Raw genomic sequence first — 23247 nt, 5'->3', positions numbered from 1 at the left:
TACTACCCAAAGCAATCTATAGATTCAATGCAATCCCTATCAAGCTACCAATGGTATTTTTCACAGAACTAGAACAAATAATTTCACAATTTGTATGGAAATACAAAAAACCTTGAATAGCCAAAGTAACCTTGAGAAAGAAGAATGGAACTGGAGGAATCAACCTGCCTGACTTCAGACTATACTACAAAGCCACAGTCATCAAGACAGTATGGCACTGGCACAAAGACAGAAATATAGATCAATGGAACAGAATAGAAAGCCCAGAGATAAATCCACGAACCTATGGACACCTTATCTTTGACAAAGGAGGCAAGGATATACAGTGGAAAAAAGACAACCTCCTCACAAGTGGTGCTGGGAAAACTGGTCAACCACCTGTAAAAGAATGAAACTAGAACACTTTCTAACACCACACACAAAAATAAACTCAAAATGGATTAAAGATCTAAATGTAAGACCAGAAACTATAAAACTCCTAGAGGAGAACATAGGCAAAACACTCTCCAACATAAATCACAGCAGGATCCTCTATGACCCACATCCCAGAATATTAGAAACAAAAGCAAAAATAAACAAATGGGACCTAATGAAACTTAAAAGCTTTTGCACAACAAAGGAAACTATAAGCAAGGTGAAAAGACAGCCCTCAGATTGGGAGAAAATAATAGCAAATGAAGCAACAGACAAAGAATTAACCTCAAAAATATACAGGCATCTCCTGTAGCTCAACTCCAGAAAAATAAATGACCCAATCAAAAAATGGGCCAAAGAACTAAACAGACATTTCTCCAAAGAAGACATACAGATGGCTAACAAACACATGAAAAGATGCTCATGAACATCACTCATTATCAGAGAAATGCAAATCAAAACCACAATGAGGTACCATTACACGCCAGTCAGGATGGCTGCTATCCAAAAGTCTACAAGCAATAAATGCTGGAGAGGGTGTGGAGAAAAGGGAACCCTCTTACACTGTTGGTGGGAATGCAAACTAGTACAGCCGCTATGGAAAACAGTGTGGAGATTCCTTAAAAAACTGGAAATAGAACTGCCATATGACCCAGCAATCCCACTTCTGGGCATACACACCGAGGAAACCAGATCTGAAAGAGACACGTGCACCCCAATGTTCATCACAGCACTGTTTATAATAGCCAGGACATGGAAGCAACCTAGATGCCCATCAGCAGATGAATGGATAAGGAAGCTGTGGTACATATACACCATGGTAATATTACTCAGCCATTAAAAAGAATTCATTTGAATCAGTTCTAATGAGATGGATGAAACTGGAGCCCATTATACAGAGCGAAGTAAGCCAGAAAGATAAAGACCATTACAGTATACTAACACATATATATGGAATTTAGAAAGATGGTAATGATAACCCTATATGCAAAACAGAAAAAGAGACTCAGATGTATAGAACAGACTTGTGGACTCTGGGAGAAGGCGAGGGTGGGATGTTTCAAGAGAACAGCATCAAAACATGTATATTATCTAGGGTGAAACAGATCACCAGCCCAGGTTGGGTGCATGAGACAAGTGCTCGGGCCTGGTGCACTGGGAAGACTCAGAGGGATCAGGTGGAGAGGGAGGTGGGAGGGGGGACCGGGATGGGGAATACATGTAAATCCATGGCTAATTCATTTCAATATATGACAAAAACCACTGCAATGATGTAAAGTAATTAGCCTCCAACTAATAAAAATAAATGAAAAAAAAAAGAGAGAACAGCATCGAAACATGTATATTATCTAGGGTGAAACAGATCACCAGCCCAGGTTGGATGCATGAGACAAGTGCTCGGACCTGGTGCACTGGGAAGACCCGGAGGGATCGGGTAAAGATGGAGGTGGGAGGGGGGATTAGGATGGGGAATACATGTAAATCCATGGCTAATTCATGTCAATGTATGACAAAAACCACTACAATATTGTAAAGTAATTAGCCTCCAACTAATAAATATAAATGAAAAAAAAAATTAAAACAAAAAAGATTTTGTGGGAAGAAAAATGGAAGAAGAATGGAGGGATGTAAGAGTAGAATGGCACCAAAAAGCAAGCGTAATTTGTGTTGAGCCTCAAAGAATAGGCAAAATTTATTCAGGTAGATAGGACTAGGAAGACACTGAAAGATGATAATGAACAAAGCAATGAGTATGTGTAGGAAATTGTGAGTTGTCATATTTGGGGCTTACTGTGTATGGCAGGGATTACAGACATGTGTTCTCAAGACAGCCTTTCTGGATTAACATCCTAGTTCTACTATCTACTAGCTGTGCGTGTGCTAAGTCACTCAGTGTGTCCAACTCTTTGCGACCCTATGGACTGTAGCCCGCCAGGCTCCTCTGTCCATGGGAATCTCCAGGCAAGAATATTGGAGTGGGTGGCCATGCCCTTCTCCAGGGGATCTTCCTGACCCAGGGATGGAACCGACATCTCTTACGTCTCTTGCATTGGCAGATGGGTTCTTTGCCACTAGTACCACCTGTGAAGTCCTAGCTGTGAGACTCTGGGTAAATCATTTAGAATTCCATATGCCTCATTTTCGTCCTCTGCAAAATGGGGGAGATCAATAGGAATTTATATGGTTGCTATATGGATTAAATAAGATAAAACATGTAAAATGACTGAGAACAGTGTCTAGCATCCAGTAAGCATGCAATAAATATTAGCCTTTTTTTTTTATTTGGAAGAAATACAAAGGAAGTATAGAGGATGTAAGGCTAGGAGAGAAGGTAGAAACTATATTATGGAGAACTTGGGTTGCCAAATTTGAAGGGTTGGTACTTAAACAAAACTGAAGGAAGTTTTTGAATAATAGAGTGCCATAAAGGCCAACTAACTGTTGTCAATTTGTGGTAGGAGAATTTTACAACTGTAGCTACCCAACAATGCAAAGGGCTGGCTCATGAGAAAGTTTTTACTATTAGCAGAAGGGTTCAGGCACAGCCTGGTCAGCCAAATTCAAGGGCGTCATAAATGGTAGTAAGGCAGTGGGTGAGTGTTGGCCAACTTGAAATGCCTCTTTCAACTGTAAGTTGATTTCACATAAAGACTCTAGGAACAATATGGAGGAAAGATTTATGCAAGGCTAGGAGAACGGAACCAGAGCAACTATTCAAGTGAGAGGGCAGTACAGGAGTGTCAATGATAGTTTGCTCGTCTAGAATGTCAGAGCTGGAAAGAACTGCAGAGATCAACCTATCAGTTCAGCTTATTCTCTGTACAGATAGGGAAATTAATATTCTCAGATAGAGGAAGTAACTTAGAGGGTAAAATTTAAATGGGCGAGCCTAGAGGTGGGAAAGCTAGCCAGGAATCCAGAAGTCCAAAAATAAATAAGGGCTTGGAAGAGGGTGGGAGTCGCAGGAATTGAAAGGAAGGGAGTAGATAAGAGGGCTATTTTGAAGGAAGAAGGACTGACAGTATGTGGTGATGGATTGGATATGGGGGACGAATAAGCAGTGACTCCAAGATTTCAGTGCTAGCTAAGTGGGAGGCAGGAGGCCAAGGACAGAGCCTGTTTGGCAAGGGGAAGATAACAAGTTCCGCTTTAGATATATTGGGGTTTGTGATTTAGAAAGAGAAAGATTGTTCAAGTAGACATTGTCTATCAGACAGTTGAAGAGTTTTCTGTTTATCACTCACCTTGTCCCAGAGTGAGAGGCACCACAGACATTAGGAAGAACAGGCACTCTAAAATCCAAAATTTGAATACCAGCTCTGCTACTTACTGGTCCAGTGGATCATGGAAATTCTCTAAATTGCAATTTCTGTCTCAGAATAGGGATGGTGGCTTCCCTGGTAGCTCAGCTACTAAAGAATCCGCCTGCAATGCAGGAGACCCCGGTTCAATTCTTGGGTCGGGAAGATCCCCAGGAGAAGGGATAGGCTACCCACTCCAGTATTCTTGGGCTTCCCTGGTGGCTCAGACAGTAAAGAATCCACCTGCAATGTGGGAGACCTGGGTTTGATCCTTGGGTCGAGAAGATCCCCTGGAGGAGGGCATGGCAATCCACTCTGGTATTCTTGCCTGGAGAATCCTCACGGACAAAGGAGCCTGGTGGCTACACTCCATGGGGTTGCAAAGAGTCAGACACGACTGAGCAACTAAGCACAGCACAGAATAGGGACACTATTAAGTATATCTCATATACCATATTATTTAATCCTGAGAGTGTAATCCACATATTTAAAAACTTCCTAGGAAAGCTTGGGAATGACTGGTTTGTATGACCCCCAACTTCTCCAATGATATGGTACACAGGACATAGGCAGAGGAATAGTTAATACTGGTATTAGAGAACAGGAGGCACAAAAAGAGGATTAGAAACAAAATTCCAAACTATAGTGGGATAAGCATAGAATTTGTGGTCAGGCCAAGTTGGGTTCAAACCACAGCTCTACCACTTTCTGGCCGTGTTACTTTGAGAATGTTGTTTGGCCTCTCTGAGCCTCTTTTTTTTTTCATATGTAAAACAGGAGTTCTATCAGTTAATTTAGAGAAGTGATGAGAAGATTAGAGATTGTGCACATAAAATTCCCAGAACGTAATTGGCATTTAATCATGGTAGCTTTGATCATCCCTAGTCCAGAGTTAAAGCTCCCAAGCACATGAAAACAGAAAGCCAATTTCCTACTGTGTACTTCTATTCCCTTGCTCCTTCGAACCAGCCCTCAAAAAATAAAAGCACACCAGCTATCCCTTTGATTTTTCAAGCACCTATGAGGTCATCCAAAGCATTCCCGCCTGCCCTTTGAACTTTTAATTCATTCTCAAATGATTTACTGGCTGCCTGGCCTCCAAATGACCATGCTAGCAGTCATGTCCTTCCTCTCTGAGGCTCTGTCCTTTTGATAACAACAGTGCCCCTGATGGGGTTACCATTCCCACACTCTAGGAGCACACTCCCAAGACAAAACTGTCAACTTTGGAAGAACCTTAATGGGAACAGCAGTGAGGAGCATGCTAACATTGTTTCTCCCACCAATTCCTGCAAAGACTGAATTACCTCCTCTAAACTTTCTCAGATTCTTGTACTCCTTGCAAACTTACTATGTGATCCTGATAGGGACAAACATTTCCCTGGGGGGGTCCCTTTGGAGGCCTGTTCCTAAACTTTGCTCCAGAGACCAAACTCTCCAGCTATAGTCTGGGCAGGACCAAATTAAGAGAAGCCCCCACAGTGTATCTTAAACTGTCACAGTAGTGCCAGTGTGAGCTTCAATGTGTTTCCTTTAGTGCCTTAACATAACCTAATTGACTTCCACAGAAACAGCTGCCAATTAGATGAGACCTCATTTGGAAGGAGGATGGAGAAGGTTCCTTTGGCTCTTTTCAGCATTCTCAGCTTTGAATAAAACAGTGAGAAAAGGCACTGGGTATAAATACCAGACGGTGACTCATACCCAAGGCTAGTCAGACAGAACGCGTTAGGGCTTGCTTAAGCAAAAGTGAAAATACACACACACACAAATACACACAGAGTAGGTTCACATAAAGCCATCTCCTTTCAGTTGAAGCAATGAAACACTTGAGTCAGGCCGAAGACTCACAGTCTACCCTTCCTGAACACATAGCAACAAGAGGGGTGGCTGCTGTTTTAAGAGTCTCGCAGCAATGTTTCCCAACAGCAAGGGAATGCTGTAATCATCAGCCAGCAGGCCGCTCCCACAGGCGAGCCTCAGGAACACAGTTCATGCACACGAGCTGCAGTGGCAAGAAACCCAACCATAGCAAACCCAACTGCAGGCAGGTCTTGGACAAGCAGTTAGATGGCCCTAGCCTCCACTGCTGCCCTCTCCCTTCTCATCCAGGGTTGTGTCTGGGATCCCTCTCCATGTTCACATGTACCACTATTTCCTTTGATTTGTTCCCTCTGTCCTGAGTTCACGTGTGTGTGTGTGTGTGATCCAAGGCTCACCCCAGTTACTAGGTGTCACAGAGAGATTGGAAAACTCAGCTAGTATGTTCAGCTCTTCAAGTCATTTCCTCTTTCTCATCTGGAATGAGGATAAGAAAGGGGAACATAACCAGTTATTCAGTACAAAAATTTTACTTGACTCTTGCAGCAAATCATTATGGAGAGTCTACCCTGCTCTGTGCTGAGAACAGAAAGATACAGGGGACATAGCCATTGTCCTCTAGAAGATTTGCATCTAACAAACTGGACACAGGGCAGTCAAAGATTTATACTAGAAAATCAGAGGTCCAGGATTTCAAAAAGTGAGAGACTTTCCCCACCAAAAGCAGACTGAAACGATGCCCTTGAGTAGGGCTGGAAGGTCGGGCCCAAAAGGGAGGGGAGGGGAGTAGGTCTTCTGAGTAGCCAGTAAGTCACTCAACGAACATCAGGATGGGAAATCTGGAGGCCAGAACTTCCTGACTGTGCTGGGGATGGGGGGGTGGGTGGAAAGGAAATCACTCTGTCTGAAAATCTGTGTCCTGGAAGGAGTGCTAGAAAGTAAAACTTGAGCCCAGTGGACAATAGTCCCTACACCAGGCTCAAGTAGTTTGGGCTCTATTTTTGAGGTAATAGGGAAATAGTAAATAATTTCAAGTGGGCGGGGGTGATCAAAGGGAGGGAAACCATTGAGGAGGCAGCTACAATAGTGTAGTTGTTCCAGAAGGAAGCTTCTTCCTGCCTATCCCAGTTCTTGCAAGATCCTCCTTCAAAGTTGCCCTCTCTGGCTGAGCTCACTATTTTAGAGCTCATTACTATGCATCTCTTTCAAGTTGGGTGAGATATCAATGACATTTCTTATTCTGAATGAGATTCCTAATGTTGTACTGAGGTTGGGTCAGGGAATTAAAAAAAAAAGTAGAAGCTTCATCCCAAACTCCTAGTTTAGAAGAAAGGAACAATGATACATCATTTCCATCTCTGTAACAGCATTGGTTGGCTTGACCCCTCATCTTTTCTAAGATCCCAATAGAGTTGCTGCATGGGGAAAGAGGAAGATGGGCGATAGGGAGAAAGGGAACGGGGAAGGGGGGGAGAGAGTGAGGGAGGGAGGGAGGGAAGGGAGGAAAGAGAGAGGGAGAGAGAGATATGCCAGCACAAGGCAAAACCTGATCGTCAAGTGCTTTTCTGAGGCCTGTTCCAGATCACTGTCACATACAGGCTTAGACTGGAGCTCAGCCCTAAATTAGAGTTCTAACCTAGAAGACGGGATGGGAGGTGGAAGGGCCCCACCTGGGTCTTAGCAGTGGGAATTAACTCTCCCTGATCCTTAATTCTTTTGGCTTTTATTAGTGGCTGGAAGGGGAGAAGGATGAAACCTGAACCCTAATGCAGCTGAGAGGGGCTAAGAGCCAAAGCCTTCTTCAAGCAGATACAGTATGTGCAGGGCCTGGGCAGGTTGCGGAACATTGTGCATTTCTCCAGCCAAAGGCATGGGAAAACATGAAAATTACATATTTAACCCTTTACATCCAGAGAGGGAGAGTATCATCCTCCCACCAGACCTCATACAGCAGAGAGAAATTGGCAAGCTGGCTCTTGTAAAAGCCAGAGCACTTGGGTAGTCACAAAAATACCCCCAGCAGTTAGATATTCAAATCAGTTTCAAATATAAATTACAAGCTATTTTACCTGGCCAGAGAGAAGAGTTAGGTAAAGGAACCCATGTGCCCATTAGATTTTTAGTGTGAAATGAGTTTTGTATACAAGGAGGAAGGAAAGGAGAGTGAAGAGACCAAGTTCGATGTCACAAGCATCTTTACAACATTCTGAATTTCAGTTTTTCATCACACAGAAAAGCAAAAAACAAATTACAGATATAGAAAGCAAATCTAAGAAGAATGGAGGTAGGCGACAGACTGGCACACCCACCTATACACAAAGTTAACCTTTCCTGAGAATTTTCTGTAAGTACACAGGGTATCGGGTTAGATAATCACTCCAAATATGCAAAAGTCTCTTAATAATAAAGTGCTGTTTTCTAGCCAGATTTGCAGCAATGAATTTGTGAAATACATCCCTACCTCCTTTTTATTTTAATGTAAAACTCAGGATGAGTTTTTTTTTTTACTAAAAACAAATCATACTTGCAAGTTTAATAATGTTTTTTCAAAGATCACATTTTAAGAACCCTTGCTACTGCAGAAATATGAACAATGATATTCATAGATTAATAATACTCCACTATGTAGGGAGCATAAAACTACTGACATCAAAAATGCAATTCAGACTTGAAACTCCAGTGGAAAGTTTGCCTTATTAAGCCCACACATTTTACTTTTCATATACAGAACACAATCCTTAAACAAGCTGGCAAGACAACTGATGTTTTCTAACAGCCTCGAACCTTTTAACATTTCCAGCTTCATGTCTAAATTTTCATATTTTGAATTTCTTCTCTTTTTTGTTTGTTCAATTGTTGGACTTCCCCATCACTTGAAAACACTCGGTTAGGCAGAAAGAACTGCAGCCAGTAATACCTCAGGTAACTAGGCAGCCTGCAGATTGGAGGAGATAGCAAGACCAAACTATGACCAGAAAAGCCCATTAAATAACAATGCTGGCCTGTTCCAATGTCTGTTGGGGCATGAGATTGTCTGGCAATTCACTCATTTCCACAACAATCAGCAGATTAGTAAATCATCTGTGTTAATCATTATGTTCCTAAAAAAATAATTTGTTGTTTTAACTGACCAGTGGCCTTAAATAAACAAATCTTTTTTTTTTCCTGAACTGCCTATGGAACACCTTACCTTGATAATCCTAAAATCTCAGAAGATCCAAAACTGAACTAAACCCAGGTAGCCCTCCCAATCTCCATCACCACCAAGAGCCTTTTAGATTAGAAATATTGGATTCATCTCAACTCCTGCCTGTCCCTCATTTCTTCAGATTCCAATGTTATATATTACCACTACCTCTGGCAACTTGCTAATGTATCAACAACAGTCAGCATGATGCCAAGATAACTGATTCCTTTAAAATGCCGCCTCCAGTTGTTCAGTGTAGGTCTTTCCTCGTGGAAACACATAGATGGCTGTGGTACTGTGTTGCTGCTGCCGCCACTGCTGCTGCTAAGTCGCTTCAGTTGTGTCCGATTCTGTGCAACCCCATAGATGGCAGCCCACCAGGCTCCCCCATCCCTGGGATTCTCCAGGCAAGAACATTGGAGTGGGTTGCCATTTCCTTCTCCAATGCATGAAAGTGAAAGTGAAGTCGCTCAGTCGTGTCCGACCCCATGGACTACAGCCTACCAGGCTCCTCCGTCCATGGGATTTTCCAGACAAGAGTACTGGAGTGGGGTGCCATTGCCTTCTCCGGTACTGTGTTAGGTGCTTTATTTTTAACACATTAACAGTAATCTTCCAAAAAAAACAACAAAATGGGTATGTACTTCCAACCTGAGTCCACCCCACAGTCTGATGTTCTGGGTGCTTCAGAATAACTGACTCAAATCCATTCACCTTTATATCTCATTACTCAATAACAATCAAGGGTATCTCCACTGATCCACTTATCCAGCCACACAAGCGGTAAGACAGTATGCAAGTTCCTTAACCTCTCTATGCCTCAATTTCCTCATCTGTAAAAACAGGGTTAGTAGAGGAGCTAATATGTATTAAGATAGAAAACCAGTGCCCGGCTCAAGATATGTATTATGAAAGTATTAATAGAAAACAAATAAAAGTGACATTTATGGGGCTCTGTGCTGGTTTCACAGGCCATAGGAAAAATAGCTCAGCTCCTAGAACAGGCACTCAATAAATTTAATGCATGAATTAACAAGTGAATAAATGAACAAACCACACATACCCAGATCCTGAGGAGCTCATATTCTTAGTTCACTGTAGGGTGAACCAACTGGCCTGTCATTTGTCTGTGTCCTTAGAACATGCAGCACTTGTACTAACTAGAATGAATGCCTTTCTTCCTCCCCAGCCTAACTAAATCCTATATAGCCCTCAAGACCTAGCTTCAATTCTTCCTTTTTCCACAAAGCTCCCAACCACATCAGCCTACAATGAAATCTCTTCTCACTGAACAAATGTTGCTCTTACCTACAGACATAAAGAACAGACTTGAGGTTGCCAGGGGTGGGGGGTTGGGGAACAGATGAAGTGAGAAGTTGGGGTTAGCAGATGCAAGCTATTATATATAGAATGGATAAACAACAAGGTCCTACTGTATAGCACAGGGAACTATATTCAATATCCTGTGATAAACCATAATGGAAAAGAATATGAAAAGAATGTATATATATGTATAACTGAATCACTTTGCTATATAGTAGAAATTAACACATCATTGTAAATCAACTATACTTCAATAAAGTTTTTGAAAATGTTGCTCTTAGAACCTAGCCCATGGTTTCAGCACTTAAAGGAAGGTTTTTGTTCCCTAGGCTTGCGGTAATGTCTTTCTTCAACAAAACAGTCATTTCCATGGAACAGGTCTTCCATGGTGACTATCTCTTATATTCTCTAGCGCTTTACAAAGTACTCAACAAATACGTGTTGACTGGTGGACTGATTGATTGATTGGAGGCTTAACTGAGAGCTCTTAGGTAGGAGCCAAACAAGGCTTAGCATCACCTTTCAAATTGCTGTCTCTTCAAACATTAGCCAGAAATCATGTCTGGTCTTCCAATGTCTGCCAGCAGCAAACATCACATTAAAGATGTCCTGCCATTTCATACAATTTCCAAAGATTTGGTAACTTCATACACTTCATTGTTTAAGTTCAGAATTCCCTTAAGAAAATTTCTGTTTAATCAGGGACATCTGTGGAATGCTTTTCCTTTCTTCTTAAATCGCATACACATCTAGTATTTATATGAGATAAAGGATAAACTCAATCCCCCTCCCTACTGGAAAAAAGTGTGAATTTTATTATTTTATTTTGCAGGTGAGGAAATGGAGACACAGAAAGGAAAATGACATGCCCAGTGATGCACAAATAGTGAATGGCAAATCTAAGACTGAATCCAAGCTTATATACTTCTTACTCTGATTTGAGATTTAGAACAAAATAAAACAATACCTTTCCTTTGACCCTGACCCCTGAGGGGCACGTATCGGTAACATTACCAGTTTTTGCAGCAGATTACATTTCTTTCAATTTTTTTTCTCTTTCCCTATCTCTTTCCCCAGCTTCCCCCATCATATTCTTATCTAGTTCTTCTTCTCTTTCACTTATGTAAATAGCGTGGGATGTGAAGTCAGACAGTAGTCACTTTGAAGGTCAGTTTTTCCATGTGGAGTCTATCAATTTCTCCTGAGCCTCAGTCCCCTCATCTGCACAACGGGGAGATCAATATCTACCTCAAAGAATTACTGTAAAATTAGATAAGAATATATGTAAAACTCCTAAAAGTAGCAGTATTTACCACACAGCAGGTCCATTATGCCTCCTATCCTACCATATCTAGGCCTGGATTGCCCATTTTGTTTCAAGAGGTTGCTGAGATCCAACCAAATAGCATTACCTCCATCCAATGAGGCACAAGCACACAAGTAGTGTATTCAAATCCTTGCCTGATCCACTTTCTGCCTGTTGCCTTGCTACTCCCTGATCACAATTTCTAATTAACACAGAGCTCCAAACTCTCAGTCAAGTCCTTCAAAGAACATGAGAGCCAAGACCTGATACTCACCTCTGAGGCTCCAAAATGTCATCACTCACCCTCTCAGTCAGATAAGATGCCATCAAAAACAGTCTACCTACAGAAGTTTGTAGAGGAGCTTTCACTTACATTAAACACACACACATACACACACAAATGGAAAGCAACAAGGCAGCCCAACAAAGATAAGGCTTTAGCTTGTCATCCTCTCATAAGTAAAGATGGGGCAGAAGCCACGAGACTCTAACACCTTTCTAGAATAACTAGTTGAACCAGCTTTCCTCCCAGCTTTACCTCATCTCACCCCCAACCTCCTCCCCACAAAGAAAAATCAATTTCTGATGGACCATGAAAGGCAGTATAGGAGAACCATTCAAAACTTCCCTGCCAGGGGCTCAGGAAGAGAGAAGACCATACAGTTGGGAATGTTCTGAGTGGCATTAGAGTGGAGGACAGAAGACACCACAAAGAGTCTGTCCATCACTGGGCTTAACCGTTGATCCTGTCAAATTAGTCCCACCTCCTGCATTCCTCACAGATGTAACATTAAAAGACTTGAGTGAAAGTTAACAGACCATGAGGCATGTCGTCCCTGAGAACATACCAGGAAACAGCCATTTGTGGAAAGATAGGAAGTAGGAGCGTAGAGGAAAGCAAAGCCCTGGATGAACTGCGTAATGTCAGTCAGCCTTTACACCTCCACAGCCTAAACTCTGAGAGAAGATCCTGGAGCTCATAGCATCCCTTCAATAAGGCAGAAGCTTGCCCCACAGAGAGGCTGAGAAGGAACAGGAGAGTACAAAGAGGTGAAGTAACATGCCAAAATTACTCAGCGAGTTGATAAGAGAGTATCAGGAATGCAACAGAGGTCCGGTCCTCCACTGAAACAGGATAGAGAGACACAGTGTGAGAAAAGTTCCCCCTGACCCAGCTACCAATTTGCTGAGCGTCGTCAAACTTTATCAGCCTTAACTCTGAACTTCTCTCCCCTCCCCCCACACACCAGATGCATGGCTGAGCCAAGAGGGACAGAGCTGGTACAGCATACAAGAAGGGCCCACTGTGACCAAAAAAGAAAAAAAAAAACAACAAGCTGGGTTTTGGACAGTGGGCAGGGAAGCCAATGAATGAACAAAGAAGTAGTGGCACTTGAGTGAGACAGTCCCAAATGTAGGCCTCAAGCAACTCGATGATGGAGGGTGGAGACTTCAAACCAAAGACCGGACATGAAAGAAGGGTAGCCTAGATGCATGGAAAATGTGTTTCTGTTGCTACCGAGCAGTGTTCGTTCTGTGGCATAGCATAGTCATGGACTTTCACTGAAAGAGGAGGGAGTAGAGATGAAGTCAAAGTGGGGCTTGCGGGGGTGGGGGCAGTTAGTCTCTGAGAAACCAAGTCATCTTGATCTTTGCAATTTTGGTGCCCAGCCAGGATGGCTATGTGCCCAAGCAAACATGCCAGTGTGATGTGAGGAAGAACAAATCATCCCTTGGAAAACTAATGCCTAAGACAATCTTTCCATTTGGCTTATTTATACTAGATGGGGTGAAGGGGTGTGAAGAGACAAACATCTATCCCATTCCCAGGTCTTAGAGCACAATTTTAGCAGGAAATATAACACCTCAACTTTTTCATTAATGACTTAATTGAAGTCTGTCTAAAGCAGGTATTTCAGGGAAGCATCAAGAAACAAGATATTGCCCCCACAGAAACAGTGAAAGTGATCTAGATACCCACATAACTAATAATAAAGGGTCACTTGCTGATTACAAGATAACTCAGGTAAACCTGAAGTTCAGTTTCAGAGAGATTTAACAATGCAAACACTGTATGTACACACAAATTCTGGCCCCAGCACCAAGGCTATGAGCACCTGGGCAGTGAGAGTAGTAGAATTCCCAAACCCACTTAGATCTGTGTAACAGAAATACCTAGAGCACTTGTTATCCCTGACTTCCAGATTGTTTTCCAAAATTACCTTTGTAAATAAGCAAGCTTATTTGAAACTCTGAATGCAGTTCCCTGTAGACAGACTAGAATTGTAAATAAGCAAGCTTATTTGGAGCTTTGAATGCAGTTCCCTGTAGACAGAATATTATAAAAATGGTGGTTAGGTTCTGTGATTTTATCAGGGATATACTATGGACCAAAGAGCCCTATCCAGAACTGTTCTGAACATGGCAACTATCAATAACTGTGTTAGAGGGACATGTTTCCTAGACTTTAACTCTCTTTTCCAAGCCTCTCATCCTTCAGTGATAATGAGTATTAAGCTCCATTTCAATACATTCCCCCATCAGGAGTTTAGTACCAAGAAAAGACATTTGCTCAATTCAGGTGACAATCTGGTAGATGTGAGGACATGGAGAGGCGGCGGCAATGAGACTGTGGATGCAAGACCTCCAACAGGAGTGACTGCCGTGGGTATTCCAGGTATAGACAGAAGACCTCAGAACAGAGGAACAGCAGCAACAATAGGAGATTTGCAATCAGTGCCAATGACAATGTGCACAGAAATAAAAACCTAACAGGGTTAGAGACTGCTGTGTCTAAATTCCTACCCAGGGTTTCTGTAGGTTGGAGGCTTCTTGTATGTCATGTACGGTCAGCATCTTCAATCTCAAACACACCTATGTGTTCCACAAGGGGAAAATTAAGCTCAGAGAGGTTATACCTACAAATTCAAAGCCAGCAACTGGTTAAAGATCAACCAATCTGATGTTCTGGAGGTCTGATTTTTGAGCAAATACCACTTCCTTCTTCTATTATACAAATTCCTTGGCTATAACTCTTTGTAGAAACATATATGCTCCTGGAGGTCAGGGCTTATGCCTTCTCTATCATCTCCCTTAGAACACTTTTCCCAAGGCTGACGTGGGCTAGGGACAGGGCTAGAGACAATTCTAAATACATAGTGAGAGATGTGCCCCTCCCAAATCTCTTACGTAGTTGTCCATATGCAGGTGCCTATGTAGAGGCCTTGGACAGGTTTGGTTTAGCAGCAGCATAGAATACTTCCATTAAAACACTGCTTGATAGAGTCTTCATATGGCATGGATGCCAGAAAGAACCAAAGTAGTCTTCAGTTTTTTTTAAAGAATGGCCTGACTCAACTTCGGTCAGATGCTTCTCACTTACTGCATTCAGCTATGGGCTCTCTAACTCAAGAGGAGCATGGCCAGGCGGGAGGGTATCCAGAGTGGGAGCAGGAGGCTGGATCTCAGATCCCATAGAGAACAGCTAAAAGAGCTAAGGCTCTTTAGCCTAGAAAACTGAGACAAAGGGACATACATAGTCTTTGTCTTCAGACCTAGCAAAGGTTGTCCTAAGTCAGAGAACTTGCTCTTTGTGGTCCCAGAAGGCAAAACTAGAACCCACAGAGAGTAGGCAGATGGAGAATGATTGCAGCCCAACACGAGAAAAACCTGTCTACAGTCAAAACTTTTTTTTAACACTGAACAGGACTGGCTAAGAAGGAAATGCGCTCCCCCACGACCAGAGGAGAACAAGCTCAGGGATACTGCATAGGAGGCTCATAGATCAATTAAGACCAGGTGACTTCCACAAAATCCTCCTCACTTTGAGAATCTGTGATTCCAGCCACCTCAAAGAACAGTATTCAGTTAGTAGGCCTGAGTTTAGTCTGCCCTTTGGTGGGGGTGCAGGAGGGTGTGTGGCTAGTGAGGGCAGCCCTTGACTTAATCTCTGCTGTTCTTCATTAACTTTTCTCAGACAGGTCAGCATCTTTTTGCCCTCTGGTTCTGAAGGAGCCTAACTATAAACACTGTGATGTTCCCTCTAGATAATCATTCCACAAACACAAACCTCAAATCTGAGTTTCTTTTTTTCTGTTAAAAACAAGTCCTGGGAGGAGATGGGAGAGAGCAAGAGGCAAAATCATTTGAATTCTGTTTAAAGGACAATGTTCAACTGTCTTCCAGCTGCAACTGAATTTTCTCTGTCTGAGGTTTTAGAGAAGGAAAAGCCTCTAACAGGCTTGGCCTTTTTTTTACTTCAGGGAGCACACGTGTGGATCACAATAGGTCACTAGTTGTATTATGACAGCCCAGCAGGCCCCAAAGCAGTGTGTAACCAAAGCTCAGCCAAGGGTTAGCAGACATATTACCCACTTTCTTTGCTTTACTACTTCTCACCAATCTGATTTGTTTTCCTTTGGATGGATTCCTACCCCATGTACCCAAAAGCCTACTTTCTGAGAGAGAAGAATAGTTGGGGAGCTGAGGCAGTAGACACCTTTGTTGATTCTAGAAGCAGAGATGAGGAAGGGATCCATCTAAGAAACCAGGGTGTACTAAGCTCCCAAAGAAGTAGACCTCATGAAGGTCCATTTGTGAATACCAAGCCCTGGCCTGGGGGTGGCCCCGGCCTGCAACATAACTAAGAAGGTTTCACAGAACTATCACATCTCACATAACACTACCTGTGCACCCAACAAGAACTCAAAGTCGCAGCCAAATCTACTGCCAGGCCTCAATCTGACTTGATCCACATCCTCTTGAAATCTCAGCTGCCACTTTGTGTGCTTCAGTGGGGATGAAGGAGAGACTAAAAACTTAAAGAGCATGCCCTGCCCTCTTCCTAGGCTAAGGATGCCACACAGTATTAAGGTTTGCCCAACTTATTGTCACATCATCTGTGCTAATAAAGATGGTGCAGGTAGGGCTAACCCCGTGTGGCATAGAAATCTTGGGTCCAAAGAGGATAAAATAATACAGCAACATCAGTGCACACTAAGCAGAGGAGGTGAAACTTCTTTCTCCTCCAGGCTATTGCCCCACCCGACCCTACTTTGTTTCAGAGCAGTAAGTAACTAGTGGCCACTTCCATTACTGTGCCAGAGAGAGACTATCACAAAAATGGACCAAGAAAATGGCAAATACATAGGATGAGTCTGTTTCTGCCATGTCTTGTCCTCCTCCCCAATTCTCCTCCTTCTCCTTTTCCTATATCCCCACACTGGTCTCCACCCTCAGCCAACCTCAGGGCACATTTCCAAGAACTCAAAATGAGTATAGGAATCTTACAATACAGCTTAGCAACTCTCTCTTTCACATACACATACCATAGGAGGATTCAGTTTGAATCTCTGAGAGGCCCTATTTGATGCATAATCACTGGCACCAGAACCTTGAAAAGGTCACCCATCCCCCAAAGTGGATCTTTTCCAGCGCAGGGAGCCTAATTCATGGATGACTGTCTACACTGTAGAGGGGATAGAAGGAGAGCCCTAGGTAGCAAACAGCCCAAATAGTCAAATCTGATTAGAAGAGAATCTCCACTTCTTTCAGACAGGCTCCCTGGGTCAGTAAGGTATTAAGAGTATAAGATGCTAACCAAAGGCATGGGCCCAATTCTCTAGTGGGTCATGTTTCTTTGGAAACACCACAATGTATGAGGATTTCACACACCATTCCTTAATGCAGAGGATAATCAACAATAATAGTTGTTTGGGGGAGGGGTTGCTGTTTGTCTTTTTTTAAACATTTATTCTTTGTGACTTAACTGTTAAAAGAAGTGAAGAGAAGTTAAAACTATACCAGTCTCCACAACTTTGACAGGTGAATTCTCTCCTTCAGGGATATCACTGGAGCATATAGAAATTGATGACTTCCTCAACTTGATCATTTCCTGATCCAAATGTTCCCCCATAACAATTATGAAATACACTTTCACACTCCATGCATTCTTTTCCCACTAATCACATTTCCTCAAACTCCTCCACTCCCAAGATGTCTCCACCTGTTCCACAAGCTATCTCCAAGAATATATGCCACACCAGATCCAAATTTCTTTTGGGTTTTTTCCCATGACACCAAAGGAGGTTCTCCAATATTTCTCACCATGGTTCTGGTACCTTACCTCTGTATCTGCCTGACCTGAGATCATCATAAGTGGTTTGGAGTGACCAAAACAGTCCTCTCCTATTTCCTGAGCCTAGACTCCACCAGGGAGTGTCTGCAACCCAGTCCTCACCTACTGTGGAACCACAGGCTGGCATGCGAAGGGTCAATGAGGTGGGAGGCTGCCAAGACTGAATACACCCCTCAGTGGTACTGCCCCCATGTCTCTTCACAAACTGCAGTACCACCAGAAAAATCAAGAAACTCTCCAAATAGAGGGTGTGGAGAAAAGGGAACCCTTGTATCCTGTTGGTGGGAATGTAAATTGGTGTAGCCACTATGGAGAACAGCATGGAGGTTCCTTTAAAAACTAAAAATAGAACTACCATATAACCCAGCAATTTCAATCCTGGGTATATAGCTGGAAAAAACAAAAATTAATTCGAAAAGATACACGCACACCAGCGTTCACAGCACCACTATTTACAATAGCCAAGATATGGAAGCAACCCAAGTTTCCATCAACAGGTAAATGGACAAAGATGGGGGGGTTTGATACTATTCAGCCATAAAAAAGAATGGTATATTGCCATTTGCAGCTACATGTATGGACCTAGAGAGTATTATGCTTAGTGAAATAGTCAAAAAGAAATACTATATATCACATACATGTGGAATCTAAAAAAATAATACAAATGAATCTATATACAAAATAGAAACAGACTCACAGACATAGAAAACAAACTTATGGTTACCAAAGGGGAAGTAGGGAGGTGGTGGACAAATTAGGAGTATGAGATTAACAGATACAAACTACTATACATAAAATAGATAAGCAACAAGGATTTACTATATAGCACAGGGAATTATTCATTATCTTGTAATAATCTATAATGGAAAATAACCTAAAAAAAAGAATCACTTTGCTGTACACCTGAAACTAACACAAAATTGTAAATCAACTATACTATACTATTGCAGAGTGCTCAGTCGTGTCTGACTCTCTGAGACCCCATGGACTGCAGCCTGCAGGCTCCTCTGACCATGGGATTTCCCAGGCAAGAATACTGGAGTGGGTTGCCATTTCTTACTCCAGGGGATCTTCCTGACCCAAGGATCAAACCCACGTCTCTTGTATCTCCTGCATTGCAGGAGGATTCTTTACCACTAGCACCACCTGTGAAGCCCCAGATCAACTGTACGTCAATAAAAATAATTTTTAACAAAGAAACTCTCCAAGTAATAGAAAATATGATCGATTTGGAGCCTACCACTGACTCACCATATGACATATCTATGCATGCCAGTCAATGCATCACAGCCTCAGTTTTTCCATCAGTTTCTCCACAACCTTCCTTGACTGCCTCACCTGGTGGCTGTAGAAGGCTAATGAAAAAAAAAGAGATGTGGAAATACACTATAAAACAGTAACACTGCATGCAAATAGAACAAAGTGTCATCTTCCTCAGTCAGAAACCCTTCTAGGAAGAAAAGGGTCAAAGCTAGCACAACAGAAAAGACTGGCGACTAGACTGTCACAGTCTTATTTAAAGACTTGAACCTCACATTAGACATGGAGACATCTAAACCCAGGGAGGGCAAGTGATGTACCCAGGATCCTGGGGCTAGTGAGTGGCAGAGCAAGGATTAGAACCCAAGTTTTCAATCTGCCAGTACAATTCTCTTTCTATACCCTTCCATCTCATCCCCACCAACGTGTGCAGACTGAGGCTATTTCCAAGAAGAAAGCTATATCGTTCTGAAGCATAAAGGGAAAAAAAATTAAAAGGGGATTAATGAACTATGCCACATACTATCTAGGCAACAAAAAAAAAAAATACAGGTAACCACTGCACTTTACAAAACTGCCATGGCCCCTTTAAATGTAGGGCTAACCAGGTTATATGGGCTTCCCTGGTGGCTCAGACGGTAAATAACTTGCTTGTAATGCGATCCCTGGATTGGGAAGATCCCCTGGAGAAGAAAATGGCAAACCACTCCAGTATTCTTGCCTGGAAAATCCCATGGACAGAGGAGACTGGCGGGCTACAGTCCATAGGGTCACAGAGAGTCAGACACGACTGAGTGACTAACACACAACCAGGTTATATGGGCTTCCCAGGTGGCTCAGTGGTAAAGAATCCACCTGCCAATGTAGGAGACATGGGTTTGATCCCTGGGTCAGGAAGATCCCCTGGAGAAGGAAATGGCAATCCACTCCAGTATTCTTGCCTGGGAAATCTCATGGACAGAGGAGCCTGGAGGGCTACAGTCCACGGGGTTGCAAGAATCAGACACAACTTAGCAACTAAACAACAACAACAAACCAGGTTATATATATAGCTGGCTTTTCCTGTAAGGAGTCAAGCTATTTGGAATATATGGGAGAAATGATTTTACCCCCTGCAATAACCAAATATGTGTAATAATGAGCCTTCATATATAACAGGGGTCAAGTGTACCTTCAGCAGAAAGGGAATCATTAAAAGGCACCCTGCCTCTCAACACACGAGTCACTTCCTCAACAGCTTGGCCAAGGAAAGCCTCATCTACCCTCAAATAATCCCCCAGCTAGACCACAAATTGTTGGCTGCCCTGTGCTTAGTAACACCCCCTGCCATGTTTGTGCTGGCTCACAAAACAACCCAGGGCCACAGCAGCAACCACTCTCTGGGGTGCCTCTCAGGATGGGTGAGCGCTGGGCAGAGGTGGAGAATGACCCCTCCAAGGCAGGTTGTCTGGGCAGACTGGGAAGTCTGCATGTGGTGTCAGGATAAAAAGAAAGGGAGGAACTGCCAGACCATGGAGGGCTGCATAGATTGTTCTGACCTTGGTGGAATGGAGGGAGAGGAGGAGTTTGATTAGAAGAAAGTCCTGAAGGCCAGGATTCCCCTCCTCAAAGGGGTTGTTTGAGACTGTTCAAACTAAAAAAAAAAAAAAAGGCTTATTACTCTCTCCAGAGAATACTGGAGTGGGGGGTGGCATGACAGTGGCATGACAGTAGGTGACAAAGTCATCTTTGGCTGGTTAGAAATAAATGACTAGTATGAGGAAAAAGGGTGCTGGGTGAAGATCTGGGCTGGTTATTGGTGTTTGGAGAAGTTAAAGATTCCAGTTTTCCCTGACAGCCCCTCAAAGTTTTGCCTCAGCATACCTCAGGCAGCTCAAGGTGATAGGCACAACCCGTGACAACTCCCCAGGATTGCTAACAGTGTGGCCCTAAGGCCTGAAGAACCCCCTACACTAACAAGTTAACCAACAATTTGGGGCCGGGCAAAAGGGCACAGCTTTCTGCAGGGGTGTGGCGGGGGGCATTCGCCTCCCCCTCCTAAGATGTGACCTACGTTAAGAAGCCAAAACAATAAAGTGACATTTGTTACCCGCAGAGAAACCACATCTTTCTGTCTCCAGCACAAATCCACGTTTTCCACCTCAACTGCAATTTGAGCGGGTTGGAAGGGGAAGGGCTTTTCAGAGAAACAAAAACAGTCTTAAAACAAACCAAAAAAATCAGAATAAAGTTCGTGAAGTTCACTCCCTTGGCCATCTGGTGCCTCAAGGTGAGTCGTCCTGCAAATCTCTCTTCCCAGTTACAGCCCCGGCGGCCCCCACCCCCTACCCTCACCCCTACTCGGGGATGGCTTGCTCAGGGGGGTTCTGGAAGGCTCGGGAGAGCACCTCTCCCCTGTCCTCAGCTGCAACTTGGCTTCCAGCAGACCACAGCCTCCTAAAACAAACAAACTCTGGCGGCAGCGGCGGCAGCTCCAGCACAGCTGCGCTCCATGGCGCAAAAGTTTCCTCCACGCTCCTCAACGTGCAGGAAATCTCGCCGGCGCTGGGGCCGGACTCCGGTGGGAGGGAAAGGCCGAGCCCAAGCCGCAACGCCCCGCCGGCTGAATGGATGTGCGCGCGTCCGGCCGTGGGAAGTGAGGCTGACGAAAGCCACCGACGCCTCATCTCCGTTCCCACACCGGACCCTCGCCCAGTAATCTGCCCAGGCGGGATGGCCCGGCGGTCGATTCAGGGGCAGACACCGCAAAGAAAGCTGCCAAGCCGCCTTGCCTGTCCCTTCAGCCCCTCGCTGTGCCACAAGGGCGCGGGAACTTCCAAGGAGCAACTCCCAACAGCTACCACTTCCTCCAGCTCCAATGGAGGGGAGCAAGCCGCCAGACGTTGGGGAGCAGAAGCGGCCCACGAGCCCTCTCGGGGGTGTCTGCGCGCGGGGCTCTAGCCCCGGACCGGCCGCGCTCTCATCCCGCGTTCCCGCCACCCCGAAGGAGTGTCGGCGCCGGGGCTGATGGCCAGACCCCCAGTGCAGCTAATGCTCCATGGTGGCGGGAGGCTGGGGGAGCGGGCTTTCATCCCCAACTCCGGCCAAGTTTCCAAGTTGGTCTGAGGGCCGCGTCCCGCGGCAGCCCGAACAGCCGCTCGCCCATTCAAAGTTGGGCACTGCTCAGACAGAGCAGCCAGTTCTTACCTTAGACACCGTGAGCGGTTCGCAATGCTCCAGACCCCCCTTAAGGGTGAAGCCCCAGGGCGCCCCCCCTTGCAGCTGCACAGGGACGTACTGGAAGGACCCAGGCCGGTTCTCCATCCTCCGCTCGGCTCAGGCGCGGCGGGACTCCTTTTCTGCGGGGGCTACGTTGCCTCCGCCCCCAGCGGCTCCGCCACCATCGCCCTCCAGCGCTACGCCACCCCTCACCGCCCTGCTCCGCCTACTCTCCTGGCTGGAGACGCTCGGGCAGAGAGCGAGCGCAAGGAGGAAATGACACGGAGCTGGAGAGAGGGGGAGGGGGGGGAGGAGAAGGAGGAAAAAAGAAAAGAAAAGGAGAGGCGGAGGGATAGTGCGTAATGGACAAGAAAACGGAGCAATGGGAAGTGTCAGTCAGTGGGACCTCGCCTATAAGAACGCTGGGGAGTGGGAGTGAGGCGAGGCTTCACATCAATTGTTACATTGTTTCATTCAAGCAGCTTCCCCCCCCCGCCCCCCCCCGGCTTTGGTCCTCCTCCTTACTGCCGAGTTCCCCGCCCCTCCAGCCAGCCAAGGCCAGGGGAGGTGAAAGTCGTTAGTGTGGATGGCCCGCGTGGCTGAGTGGGCTGAAATGCTGGTTTCCCGATTAGCGCGTTCATATTTCTCTGACTGCCTTTTTCTTCTGAAGGCCCCGAGAACCGGGTCCTGGGAGGGTTACAAAGCTGCTAATTTGTGGATCTTGCCTAGAGGGATGGAAAGTCAAGCAAGCACGCCAGGGAACACAGTGGGGCTGTGTGAGTAGGCTGCTGTGTGTGTGCGAGCTAGGTGTGTGGGGTCATTATGAAACATTGCCCTGGAGCATAGTTTAAATAAAGAAGCACTTTGAGGATGCCCCCTGCCCAGGCTCAGCCGCACCCTGGCTCAGCGCTGGCGTTTATGGTTTATGGGTAGCACTGTGCTTGTGTATATTCCAGTCATCTGGAGTTTCTGGCACGGCCTTGCACTTGCCCCACTGAGATGACCAAGCCAGGAATCAGCAAACTTTATGACTAGCAGTATTGTTTTCACTCCTAAACAAACCTACAGGAAAGAGCATCCATTGATAAGCTGGTCAATTAACAATGTTGTTCCTTTTGGAAGAATCGGCTTTTAGACAAGGGCCAGAACGTCTCTGCTCATCTGTTCATGCTTGAGGCTGTAGTGTCTGAACCGAGCTTTTAGAACAGACCAAAAAATACCCACGCTAGTAGTCTTCACAATATTTGAATTTGTTATCAAATCTTGGGCTGATTTCTCAGTCTTGACCTGGATACAGTTA

At 44.5% G+C, this 23247-nt stretch overlaps 1 protein-coding gene across 1 annotated transcript in view; it reads right to left on the bottom strand.

Moving 5' to 3' along the window:
• SHROOM4 (shroom family member 4) overlaps positions 1-22269 on the bottom strand; it is a 239678-nt gene extending 217409 nt beyond the window's left edge. The window contains exon 1 of the mRNA XM_020900172.2: positions 21936-22269. Within this exon, the coding sequence (XP_020755831.2) occupies positions 21936-22052 (117 nt within the window). The 5' untranslated portion in view covers positions 22053-22269. The remainder of the gene's footprint in view (positions 1-21935) is intronic.
• Positions 22270-23247: the final 978 nt, after the last annotated feature.

The sequence above is a fragment of the Odocoileus virginianus genome, unplaced genomic scaffold (assembly GCF_023699985.2).
Source record: "Odocoileus virginianus isolate 20LAN1187 ecotype Illinois unplaced genomic scaffold, Ovbor_1.2 Unplaced_Contig_18, whole genome shotgun sequence".
Lineage (NCBI taxonomy): Eukaryota > Metazoa > Chordata > Mammalia > Artiodactyla > Cervidae > Odocoileus > Odocoileus virginianus.
This window is presented reverse-complemented; position numbering and strand designations above follow the sequence as displayed.